This window comes from Silurus aristotelis (assembly GCF_946808225.1).
Source record: "Silurus aristotelis genome assembly, chromosome: 9".
NCBI classification, from domain to species: Eukaryota; Metazoa; Chordata; class Actinopteri; order Siluriformes; family Siluridae; genus Silurus; species Silurus aristotelis.
The window spans coordinates 15325756-15338255 of NC_139582.1; the positions used below are offsets into that span (position 1 = coordinate 15325756).

The 12500-nt window shown below is 47.1% G+C and overlaps 3 protein-coding genes across 4 annotated transcripts in view; 2 read left to right on the forward strand and 1 right to left on the reverse strand.

The window, feature by feature from the left end:
* Positions 1-1742, forward strand: part of ttc7b (tetratricopeptide repeat domain 7B) — an 8870-nt gene extending 7128 nt beyond the window's left edge. Inside the window, exons 18-21 of one of the 2 annotated variants that reach the window (XM_083550855.1) lie at positions 1-66; positions 457-677; positions 832-1034; positions 1173-1742. The exon at positions 1-66 is cut by the window's left edge and continues 100 nt beyond it. In XM_083550855.1, the coding sequence (XP_083406981.1) occupies positions 1-66; positions 457-677; positions 832-1034; positions 1173-1394 (712 nt within the window). In that variant the 3' untranslated portion in view covers positions 1395-1742. The remainder of the gene's footprint in view (positions 67-456; positions 678-831; positions 1035-1172) is intronic. The other variant, XM_083550854.1, reaches the window with a different exon arrangement.
* Positions 1743-2107: 365 nt separating this feature from the next.
* On the reverse strand, positions 2108-4408 carry calm1a (calmodulin 1a). The gene is made up of 6 exons (XM_083551206.1): positions 4102-4408; positions 3889-3919; positions 3648-3791; positions 2553-2659; positions 2294-2429; positions 2108-2193 (listed from the first exon to the last, which is right to left on the reverse strand). The coding sequence occupies exons 1-6, from the start codon at positions 4393-4395 to the stop codon at positions 2165-2167; spliced, it is 741 nt and encodes a 246-aa protein (XP_083407332.1). The 5' UTR covers positions 4396-4408; the 3' UTR covers positions 2108-2164.
* Positions 4409-7049: 2641 nt separating this feature from the next.
* nrde2 (NRDE-2, necessary for RNA interference, domain containing) overlaps positions 7050-12500 on the forward strand; it is a 5886-nt gene continuing 435 nt past the window's right edge. The window contains exons 1-13 of the mRNA XM_083551514.1: positions 7050-7209; positions 7674-7788; positions 7881-8054; positions 8355-8495; positions 8811-9267; positions 9400-9778; positions 9911-10044; positions 10149-10272; positions 10423-10592; positions 10760-11179; positions 11268-12133; positions 12251-12392; positions 12472-12500. The exon at positions 12472-12500 is cut by the window's right edge and continues 43 nt beyond it. Of these exons, the coding sequence (XP_083407640.1) occupies positions 7152-7209; positions 7674-7788; positions 7881-8054; positions 8355-8495; positions 8811-9267; positions 9400-9778; positions 9911-10044; positions 10149-10272; positions 10423-10592; positions 10760-11179; positions 11268-12133; positions 12251-12392; positions 12472-12500 (3209 nt within the window). The 5' untranslated portion in view covers positions 7050-7151. The remainder of the gene's footprint in view (positions 7210-7673; positions 7789-7880; positions 8055-8354; positions 8496-8810; positions 9268-9399; positions 9779-9910; positions 10045-10148; positions 10273-10422; positions 10593-10759; positions 11180-11267; positions 12134-12250; positions 12393-12471) is intronic.

Consider the following 12500-nt stretch of genomic DNA (forward strand, 5'->3'; position numbering starts at 1 on the left):
CCCTGTCAGCCATGCTTTCTGTGACCACTTCCCCCGCCGACGCCTGTCCTCTGCTAGTAACACCCTGTGCATGTGTGTGTGTGTGTGTGTGTGCGTGTGTGTGCTAGTATATGTTATAAGCATCACAACTCACATTAGTAGTGGAATTTGGATTAGATGCTTTTGCTGACTTTGTGCACAGGAGCATTGTCATGCAGGAACAGGTTTTGTGTCTCTTTGTTCAAGTGTCAGGAAAATTCATACCCCAGGAGCCAAAGACGTGCAATACAATTGTGTGTCTCCAACTTTAGTCCCAAGAAGCAGTGTTTGATATAAAGGTTTTGCAAAAAAAAAAACTCAGCATGCAGAAGTGTTCTGTTCCTCTGTGTGTGTGTGTGTGTGTGTGTGTGTGTGTGTTTGTGTGTGTGTGTCTGTTTTATTTTATTCACACTTCCCAGGAAACTTCACATCAAATAGTTTAAACATTTATGAATTGTTTGGTCATCACTTTTCATTTGCATTCTCTGTGTGTGTGTGTGTGTGTGTGTGTGTGTCCGCAGGTTCTGTGCATGCTCCCTCAGTAGCAGCATCACGAGTGGAGCAGGCTCTGTCTGAAGCTTCCTCTTTGCAAAGCAGCACTCCTAAACACGGACCCCTGCACCCGTGGATGACCCTCGCTCAAATATGGCTACATGCTGGTACACACACACACACACACACACACACACACACACACACACACACACACATATAAAGCTAGCATGTTTGCTTTTGGATGTTGTTTATATGAAGGTAATGCACAGAGCCATGGTCAGGTTTTAATTTGGAGTGTGTGTGTGTGTGTGTGTGTAGCGGAGGTGTATATTGGGATGATGAAGCCTGCAGAGGCGATGGCGTGCACTCTGGAGGCGGCGAGTTTGTTCCCGACATCCCATAATGTCCTGTTTATGAAGGGTCAAGTGGCCGAGCTCAGAGGAAACCTGGAAGATGGTAAACGCTGCTATGAGGAGGCTCTGGCTATAAGTCCCGCCCACATCCGCAGCATGCAGAGACTGGTGAGATGTTTGTGTGAGAACCATTAGCTTCAGCATCATCACTGCAGAGCAGGAGCACCTTCTCACATAAATAATTCTGTGTGTGTGTGTGTGTGTGTGTGTGTGTGTGTGTGTGTGTGTGTGTGTGTGTGTGTGTAGGGAGTGATCCTGTACCAGCTGCAGAGGTTCTCATTAGCGGAGAAGGTTCTGTGTGAAGCAGTACAGCTGTGTTCCTCGTCACACTCGGGGTGGCACAGTCTGGCAGAGGTGCTGCAGGCGCAGGGAAACATGGCAGCCGCCTCCGAGTGCTTTCTCACAGCACTGCAGCTCGAGGCCAGCAATCCCATCATGCCTTTCACCATCTTGCCCCGTGCACTCTGATGTGCGTTCACACACACACACACACACACACACACACACACACACACACACACACACACACACACACACACACACACACACTGCTGTATAGTGTTACTCCTCTCTGTTCCCTAAACCTCCTGAATGTTCTGCATTCATGTGAAGTGCTGTTCTGTATAATCCTAACACACACACACACACACACACACACACACACACACACACAAACTGTTAGTCGGTGATGCATGTGGAGGCGCTGTGTTCATGAATATTCATGTATGTAAATATTAAAGATGTAATAAATAGAGAAGCACGCGAGTCTGTATGGGCCGAGAGTCACTGACCTGATCATAATAAAGAGTTATTATATATATTATATATAGTTATTATTTCCCTGAATCTTGAGATTTTTACACACACACACGCGCACACACACACACACACACACACACGTAGACGCGCTCTCAACAATCATTCGTATATGCATTGTACCCAGAGGTCAGCTCACTGATGCTAAGGAAGGAAACATGAGCAGACCCTGCAGTGCTAACTGTCCATTAGAAGATAAACACACAGATGGTTTGGAGTTTCACACACACACACACACACCCCATGTGAATATTAAGATCTGAAACAGTAACTCCTTATTCTAAATAGATGTTACATCCTATGGAGACATCAGTTCCTTCTTCAGGAATGGGTCAGATTTTCTCTTTGTTTATTAATGCAGCATTGCAGTAACAGTGAAATAAAGCAAACCTGAGTGGCAGTGAGGAGAGGAGATGAGAACATCACTGAGCCTTCATCATCTGTACAAACTCTGTAGATCGGGAGCAGAAAACCAGGACAACAGTCACACAATAAAACTATTGAGTTTCTCCCTGGAATATGGTGTGTGTGTGTATAGATGTGTGTGTCACCTTGGTAGTTGACCTGTCCGTCTCCGTCCTTATCTGCCTCTTGGATCATTTCGTCCACTTCCTGGTCTGTAACTTTCTCCCCAAGGTTCATCATGACAACACGAAGCTCCGCCCCACTGATGAAGCAATTCCCATCCTAATACAGAACCACAACATGATGATGAGAGTGACACTGACCAATCTCAAACAGGACTCTAACTGTGGGCTTAGTGATCTGTACAGGGGAAACCTTTCTCACATCAAACACACACACACACACCTTATCAAACACTCTGAAGGCCTCATGGATCTCATCCTCACCATCTGTATCCTTCATCTTCATCACCATCATAGTGATAAACTCAGGGAAGTCAATCATCCCATTCCCTGAAAAAGAGAGAGAGAGAGAGAGAGAGTAGTAGTAGTGTCCCTTATGTCTTAGTAGTGTCCATCAGTATTGAGCGCTGATGATGTGTAAGGGTGTATGGTGTGGGGTATAGGGTGTATGGTGTGGGGTATAGGGTGTAAGGGTATAGGGTGTATGGTGTGGGGTATAGGGTGTAAGGGTATAGGGTGTATGGTGTAAGGTATAGGGTGTATGGTGTGGGGTATAGGGTGTAAGGGTATAGGGTGTATGGTGTGGGGTATAGGGTGTAAGGGTATAGGGTGTATGGTGTAAGGTATAGGGTGTATGGTGTGGGTTATATGGTATAGGGTGTAAGGTATAGAGTGTAAGGTATAGGGTGTATGGTATAGGGTGTATGGTATAGGGTGTAAGCTGTGGGGTATAGGGTGTATGGTATAGGGTGTAAGGTGTGGGGTATAAGGTGTAAGGTATAGGGTGTAAGGGCATAGGGTGTAAGGTGTGGGGTATAGGGTGTAAGGTATAGGGTGTAAGGGTATAGGGTGTATGGTATAGGGTGTCAGGTATAGGGTGTAAGGTGTGGGGTATAAGGTGTAAGGTATAGGGTGTAAGGGCATAGGGTGTAAGGTGTGGGGAATAGGGTGTAAGGTATAGGGTGTAAGGGTATAGGGTGTAAGGTATAGGGTGTAAGGGTATAGGGTGTAAGGTGTGGGGTATAGGGTATAGGGTGTATGGTGTGGGGTATAGGGTGTAAGGGTATAGGGTGTAAGGTATAGGGTGTATGGTATAGGGTGTAAGGTGTGGGGTATAGGGTGTATGGTGTGGGGTATAGGGTGTAAGGTATAGGGTGTAAGGGTAAAGGGTGTAAGGTGTGGGGTATAGGGTGTAAGGTATAGGGTATAGGGTGTATGGTGTGGGGTATAGGGTGTATGGTGTGGGGTATAGGGTGTATGGTATAGGGTGTAAGGTATAGGGTGTAAGGTATAGGGTGTATGGTGTAAAGCTCCTCACCATCAGCGTCCACCTCTCTGATGATGTGGTACAGTTCAGTGTGAGAGGGATTTTGTCCCAGAGAGCGCATCACTGAGCCCAACTCTGCAGTGCTGATAGAACCATCTCCATTCTTATCAAACAACATGTACGCCTCTCTAAACTCTAACACACACACACACAGGCATATGTACATTCCAACATTTCTATATCATTTTTAATGATCCTGAGACACACACACACACACACACAGTGTGTTTACCGGTGATCTGTTCCTCAGTAAGATGATCAGCCTGATTGAGTAAAAGAGATACAGAAAATATTTATTCTGGTCGTGAGACAGTTATGACCTGCTGATTTACTATACATTTAATAAACATTACATAATCAATACATATGTAATAAAAGTTAATATTTTATGTCTGAAATCATCATCATTCTGTGTTTCTCTTCCTGTTCTTCTTCTTGTCCTAACCTTTATATTGTGGAGTTGGATGTCAATGAGATTCGCCACCAGTCTCTTGGCCTTGGGTTCATTAACCCACACGTCCAACCTTGTCATCTCTGCTGTCTTCAAGCCTTCACCTTCACCTCTCTCCATCCCCCCTAATGTCTTCAAGCCTTCACCTTCACCTCTCTCCATCCTCCCTGCTGTCTTCAAGCCTTCACCTTCACCTCTCTCCATCCTCCCTGCTGTCTTCAAGCCTTCACCTTCACCTCTCTCCATCCTCCCTGGTGTCTTCAAGCCTTCACCTCCACCTCTCTCCATCCTCCCTACTGTCTTCAAGCCTTCACCTCTCTCCATCCTGCCTGCTGTCTTCAAGCCTTCACCTTCACCTCTCTCCATCCTCCCTGCTGTCTTCAAGCCTTCAACTCCACCTCTCTCCATCCTCCAAACTGTCTTCAAGCCTACACCTCTCTCTATCCTGCCTGCTGTCTTCAAGCCTTCAACTCCACCTCTCTCCATCCTCCCCACTGTCTTCAAGCCTTCACCTCTCTCCATCCTGCCTGCTGTCTTCAAGCTTTCAACTCCACCTCTTTCCATCCTGCCTGCTGTCTTCTTGTCCACTCCTTCACCCCTGTGTCCCACCATTCTCCTGTACTCCATCAGTCCTTGTGTAAGGATGTCCAGGCGGTGTGCGGTGAGGACGGTGTGTCGCCGGAGGAGTGCAACCTCAGCATGAACCCTCTGCAGCCCTACTTTGAGGTCATGGAGCTCCTTGGTCAGTCGGGCTGAGCTCATCTCCACCATCCTCTTCATCAGGGTGGTGATGCTGCGCTCCTGCTGCTCCATCAGCTCTGCGTAAAAACACTGCTGCAACACTGCTGCACTCCAACAGCTCCAGCACCACCGATACACACACCGAGTTCTGTCCAGCGGCCATACACACTCTATGTGGTACCACCACACTGCCTCTGAAGCTCCCACAGTGTGTGTGTGTGTGTGTGTGTGTGTGTGTGTGTGTGTGTGTGTCAGATCTGCTTCATGCTTTTCACCATGTCACTGTTAGTGCTGTGCTAATGTAAAATCTTATGTTTGGTGGATTTTTATGGAACAGCTAATGGTTCTCTGCTGTTAACTCCACGCTCAAGGGTTCCTTAAGGGTTCTTCTTCTGTGTAGTTCCTTACAAAAACATCTGGAAGTAAAGCTCTGCTCTCTGATTAGCTGCAGCAGAGCAGGAAGAGTCTCTGATTTGTCAGTGACATGAAATAAAACTCTTATATTACTGTGATCATGTTGGTGTGAGTTATTGCATTATATTTTAATGATAATGGAGAACTGTTATATTATAAGGACAAAATGCGTTTAAACTTATTTAAAACACTAAGAATGTTTATGAATTCCCTCGTAAGGGACCCCCGGAGCATAGAGGGTTAAGGGCCTTGCTCTTTCCTTACGAGGGAAATATCAAGGTCCGTGACGTCGGAGTGACATGGGGCCGCCTTCCCGTGGGCTCTCCACCTGCAGGAGGGACCGTAAGGGACGGTGCTGTGAGGATTGGGCAGCAGTCGAAGGCGGGGGCCTGCTTAGACTGCTGCCCCCGCGACCCGAATTACGGATAAGCGGGAGAAAATGAATGAAAGGATAAATGAATGTTTATGAATTACTTTGGTGTGTTTTACTATAATTAATCATAGCCTTATTCTTTCGGCTGCTCCCATTAGGGGTCTCCACAGCAGATCATCCGTCTCCACACCCCCTGTCCTCCACATCTGCCTCTTTCACACCAACTACCTGCATGTCTTCCCTCACCACATCCATAAACCTCCTACTTGGTCTTCCTCTTTTCCTCCTTCCTGGTGGTTCTTTTACTCAATGCCACTGTCTCTAATCCATACAACATTCCTGCAAACACGAAAAGCCTCAAAGCCGATCCTTGATGCAGTCCAACCTCCACCTTGAACCAGTCTATCGTTCCTACTGCACACTTCACTGCTGTCACACTGTCCTCATACATGTCCTGCACCACCCTCAGACACTTCTCTGACACACCAGACTTCCTCATACAATACCACAACTCCTCTCTCCACCCTGTCGTACGCTTTCTCTAAATCCACAAACGCACAATGCAGCTCTTTCTGACCTTCTCTATACTTCTCCATCAACATTCTCAAAGCAAATAATGCATCTGTGGTGCTCTTCCTCAGCATGAAACAATACTGCTGCTCACAGATGGTCACCTCTTCTCTCAGCCTGGCTTCCACTACTCTTTCCCCTGTAGTTACTGCAGGTCTGCACATCTCCCTTATTCTTAAAGATCAGTATCAGCACACTTCTTCTCCATTCCGCAGGCATCTTCTCACCTTCCACAACCTGGTTAAAAACTCCACTGCATCTCTCCTAAACATCTCCATGCTTCTACCCGTATGTCGTCTGGTCCAACTGACTTTCCACTCTTCATCCTCTTAATCGCTGCTCTCACTTCCTCCTTACTAATCCTATCCACTTCCTGCTTCACATCTCCACACCATCCAACCTTCTCTCTCTCTCTCATTTTCCTCGTTCATCAGCTGCTCAAAATACTCCCTCCATCTTCTCAACACACTCTCCTCACTAGTCAACACATTTCCATCTCCATCCTTTATTCCTCTAACTTGCAGTACATCCTTCCCAGCTCGGTTCCTCTGCCTGGCCAATCGCTACAAATCCTTTTCTCCTTCCTTAGTGTCCAACTTCTCCTACAGCTCCTCATATGCCTTTTCCTTGGCTTTCACCACATCCCTCTTCACCTGCTGCTGCATCTCCTTGTAACAATAATTAATCATAGTAAAATTATAAACAGTGATAGTAGTGTGTATGATTAACTTTATACCTACGTAATGTTTAAAGTGTTACTCGAATAAATGATTTGTTGTTATAAACGATATCAAGTCTAAATGTGGGAGTCTCGCGTGCACACGCAACACACTGTTCATTAGGACGCAGATCTCCGCGACGGGGTGGGAAAGCCGTCACGACGTCATATGTGTGCGACAGAACTATGTTAGCCTGTTAGCAGGTTTTAGTCAGGGTTTGCTGGAGTATGGCGCTATTTCCAGCGTTTGGAGAAGTGACAGACGCTGAGATCTCCAACCCCACAGGCGAGTTTCATCCCAACAACGAATTTCAATTTTAATTTTTAATTAAATCATCATTTACTTTCGTAAACTAATGCTAATGCTAATGCTGTCTAACTGATTCACTCTGTAGTAATGTTTGGAATCTGTTCGTGTTTAATTTATTTATTAATGTATTTATTTATATGTATAAATCATCAAAACAACAACAATACTAATAATACCCGCGTTGCTGAGATCTGTGCTCTGATTGGTCAGAAGGTGGTGATTAGTGACTAACAGTAGTGCAGGTTAATATGAATTACCATTAGGTTTCCATAGTAACGCCTCCTTCACCGGGACATGTCCAGCTTTACACTCCACTCCCTCATCATTTACTGATTATAGAACCTGTATTAAAGGAGACTCCAGTGTCAGTGCTTTGTAACGTGTGTGTGTGTGTGTGTGTGTGTGTGTGTGTGTGTGTGTGTGTGTGTGTGTTTTTACAGATCTAGAATGGCTCAAGAATCACAGTTTCAGCAGCGTGGGTGCTTTGTCTCTACACCAACGCACTATCCAGAGAGACACCGTGGAGACACCTGCTTCTCACCACACACACACCAGGTCCTTACACACACATTGGGTCCCTTACCACACACACACACACTACACACTAACACATCAGGCATTTTTAATGTTCTGTAATGATTTTACAGTGAGCACAAATCTGATGAAGATGATGACACCAGATCAAAGAAGAGAAGAAAGAAAGAGAAGAAAAAAAAGAGAAACAAGCAGAAGAAGCGCAACAGAGATTATTCGCAGAGCAGTGACTCAGACACGGTTTACCCCAGTGACCTTCTGAACCAAGATGTGGAGCCACCACAGAGGTATTTGGGGGATTTTTGGGAACTGAAAACTAGGATGAGGGCGAAAAGTCTGGTGAACGATCTAGAAATATAGCAGTTTATTACAGAAATGTGGGGAGACTGGAACATAGAGGAACATCAGGTTGCATCAGGTTTGGGGTAAAGAAGTCTACAGTGAAAACCAGGAGAACTTTTGTGGAAATATTTATAGAAGTGTGAGAATCAGGAAAAGTAGGGGAACTATAACTTAGCTTTTTTTACTACACTTTGTGTGTGTGTGTGTGTGTGTGTGTGTGTGTGTGTGTGTGTGTGTGTGTGTAGACAGGAGGACTTGGTCAATGCGGGTGGAGTTTTGTGGCTTGATGATCTTAAGTGTCCCAGTGAGAAGCTCTTCTACATTGACAGAAAGTCTGACCACGCCAACTGGGAATACAGATCACTGTACAGGGCTCACATTGCCAGGTACCTACCCGTCTGTCCACCTGTCTGTTTCAATACCTGTCTCTCTACCTGTCTGTCTCTCTACCTGTCTGTCTCTCTACCTGTCTGTCTCTCTACCTGTCTGTCTCAATACCTCTGTCCACCTGTCTCTCTACCTGTCTGTCTCTCTACCTGTCTGTCTCTCTACGTCTGTCCACCTGTCTGTCTACCTCTTTGTCTGTCTCACAGTTGTGTGTTGTGCATGTTCACTACTCTAGAACTCGTGTTGTTACTGTTGAGAACCCATTCTGTTCTGATGTTATCTTCTCACTGGTTCTTTATTTTTTCTCTGTGCAGATATAGGAGGAAGGGCAGCTCTGCTCTCGGGTTAGACAGCAGGACTCAGGGCCTGTGTTGGGAAGACTCTGCTCCAGACAGGAAGCGTAAAGAGAAAAAAGACGAGCGTTACTTCTCTCCCTCCAACCGACGTCTTCTCAGCTCCGAAGCTCCACCTACTCCCTCAGCCCCTCCTACTGATTCCACCCCAACTATTGATACTGGTTCATTTATCCCCCTCCCCCCTTGTAGGGAGGAATCTGACTCCACCCCTCAAACCACCACTAGCACCGATTCGCTCCGAGTGTATGACCCTGCAACCTCACTGTGGATGGAGGGTAAAGGTCAGTCAGAGGTCAAAATTCAGGTTCAGCCACCTCCATCGAACATGTTAATGTCACGAGTGGAGGAGTTTAACCGGAAACTGAGGGAAAACCCCACTGATGTAAACATGTGGCTGGAGTTTATACAGTTTCAGGTACATCACAGTGGGTTTATTTATACACCGTCATAATGTGTCTTTAATCCTTCACCACTAAACCCTGCTAGAAACCCTGACCTGCCGTGTGTGTGTGTGTGTGTGTGTGTGTGTGTGTGTGCGCGCGCGCAGGACGAGGCAGCCGGCTCTCTCTCAGGGCAGGGGGCGGAGACTGAGCGTGCTCTGTGCGACAGGAAGTTGAGTGTGGTGGAGAAGGCGCTGCAGTGGAACCCTGCCAGTGTGGAGCTTAAGCTCCACAGACTCACACTGGGCAAAGGATTGTGGGATGGTGCAACACAGCTGAAGGAGTGGAAAAAGGTGGTGTTCATTCACCCGAATAGCGGCCCCTTGTGGAAGCGCTACATCCTGTTCACACAGAGCCAGTACAGCTCTTTCTCTGTTCCCATGGTGACTGGGGTGTACAGGAAGTGTCTGAGCACACTCAGTGCCGTGCAGGACGGACAGCTGATGTCTCATCCACTGCTTCCGGGGACAGAACACCACCTACTTGGTGAGGGAGAATCAATCAATCAATTAATCACATGATTGACTGAAGATGTCATAATAGGAATCACTTTTTTTTTAATGCCCTCTTAATAAATAATAATTACACATTGTCTCTGTCTTTCTTTGTGTGTTTCAGATGTGTTTGTGCGTCAGTGCCACTTCCTGCGTCAGGCGGGTCACTCAGAGAAAGCTCTCAGTCTTTTTCAAGCTCTGATTGAATTCACCTTCTTCAAACCTGACAATGTCAAAGACCTTACTACCAAACAGCAGGTACACACACACACACACACACACACACACATTCAGAGATCACTGTTATTATTTATGTGTGTGTGTTTGTGTGTGTGTGTGTGTGTGTGTGTGTGTGTGTGTAGGTGGAATTCTTTGAGACATTTTGGGACAGTGGGGAGCCGAGGGTGGGGGAGTGTGGGGCCAGAGGGTGGAAAACCTGGATGAAGCAGCAGGAGAGAGGAGGATGGATCCAAACAATTGATGCCGGTAAAGAAACAATAAACACCCCCCCCCCCCCCACCACCACCACCACAAACACACACACACACACACACACACACACACACACACACACACAGGGGAGCGCACACACACACCTGAAACTAAATCTGCAATGTGTGTTCTTTCTTGTGACAGAGGATGATGATGAAGTTGATGATGAAGATGAGATTAAAGATAAAACCCAGCCCAGGTGGAGAATCTGGCTCGATGTGGAGTCATGGCGAGAAGCCAACCACTGGTTACCATGGAGACCAGACAAATCTAAGGGCCAATCAGAGGAGGAGTGTGAGGATCCCGACAGACAGGTCTACACCAATTATAACCACAACAAACAAACACACACACACACACAAACACAAACATGCTCATCTCACACATGCATTTACATGCAGTTTTATGTGTGTGTTTTGTCTGCAGGTGTTGTTTGATGACAGACAGACAGACAGTAACCTGTTGTGTGTTTTGTCTGCAGGTGTTGTTTGATGACATTGGACCGTCTCTGATCCGAGTCGATTCGCCAGAACTGCGCCTACATCTCCTGTTATCTTTCCTTCACTTCCTTGGAATGCCCATTGGCTCCATCTCTTCTTCATCCAGCTTAATTCAGGATGACTCCACCCTCATGGATGACTCCACCCTCCTGGATGACTCTACACTGTTGGATGAGACTCTTGACCCCGAGAGACCTTTGACCTCCCATGACCTCCTAATGACTGGAGTCAGTGCTGTAGGTCACATGATTTGTCAGTGTGACTCTAGGAGAATGAGGGTGGGGCTTTGTAAACAGGGGGAGGAGTTTGTCAGGAATGTTCTGGAAAAGATTCTCCCATTGTTTCCAACTCAGGACAGAGCAGAAGTGACGCTCTGCTGGATGCAGTATGAAAAACTCAAGGTCTGATCTTCTCTGATCTTCTCTGATCTTCTCTGATCTCCTTTGACCTTGTCGCTAATGTGTGTATGTGTGTATGTGTGTGTTGCAGGTGCTGCAGTGTGTGCGTAGTGGCAGTAAGAAGTGTACTAGGGCACAGGGGAAGAGCAGTAAGCGTTTGTTGAAGCGTATATTAAAGCAGCAGGAGAACCGCAGCTCCCTCAAGCTGTGGCGTGAATTTGGTCATGTCGAGTGGTTATTGGGGAACACTGATGAAGCACGCAGAGTTTTTGACTCCGCCCTCTCGTTGGGCGGGGCCACAGGTCTACGTGGCTCATCCCTCTGCAACCTCTGTCTGCTGTATGCGCAATTAGAACTGGAGCTTACGTGTGTGGGCGGGGCTGAGAGTGCAAAAACCACACCCACTTCTGTCACTTCTTCACGGGCAGTGTACATCCTGACTAAATTAGCAGAGGGCGCCACCTACAGTCCTTTCACAGGAGATATTAGTGCCGTAGTCATATTGAAGGCACGCAAAGCATACGAGCATGCTGTATCGGAGGGCGGGGCATACGAGCAATCCTGGGCTTTAATTGGCTGTGCTGGACTGTTCCATTATTTGACAGTGGGGATCGACGCGGCCGATACGGTGTTCACTCGGGCCAGAGAGAACATCACGTGCGCTCAGCAACTGGAGGCCGTGTGTGTCCTGCACGCAGCACTGTTGCATCATCACTCGAGCATCAGAGCGTTTCCTCTGCGGCGCATAAGATCAGCGCTGTGTGACGCGCTCACCCTGATACCCCACAGCGCCCCATTGTGGAAGCTCCACCTACAGGTTGACACTCGCTACTACAATGCAGCCAGCACCCGGCGATTCCTACACTCAGTCTCCAAGGGCAACCCCAGCATCCTGCCCCGCCTCTTTACCCTAACCACTGAGCAGCAGAGGAAGAAACGCATGGATGCTGTGCTGCGGTAATGCATGAGCGTGTCCCAAACCACACACACTATTCACTATATAGGACAATGTCCAGTGATGTTACAATTCTTTACAGCATTTTTCTAAAAAAAAAAGGGTGTGTGTGTGTTTAGGTCGGGTCTCCCAGCTGATTCTCTGCCTGTTTTCCCGGAGACCGGCCTCTACCACCGCATTCGCTCCCTGTTTGAGGTTGCCGTGGCGACAGAACATGGTGCTCACTGCCCTCTGCTGTGGAGACGCTACATCAGCTTCATGGTACGGATATTGTTGGTTCCACTGTAGAGCTAACTGATGATGATTGTGATAAAGGTGAAAATGATGATGATGTTTGCAGGTGTGTAACGGAGATGTAGAGAGAGGAAG

Bases quoted from the DNA above. Each gene is read 5' to 3' on its own strand.
- calm1a (XM_083551206.1), bottom strand. From the start codon at position 4,395: ATGGAGAGAGGTGGAGGTGAAGGCTTGAAGACACCAGGGAGGATGGAG. The intron at 2,660-3,647 runs GTGAGGAGCTTT...TCTCTTTTTCAG, and splicing joins CAGAGAGGTGGACGCTGATG to GGAATGGGATGATTGACTTC. The intron at 2,430-2,552 runs GTGTGTGTGTGT...GTTCTGTATTAG, and splicing joins CCTTCAGAGTGTTTGATAAG to GATGGGAATTGCTTCATCAG.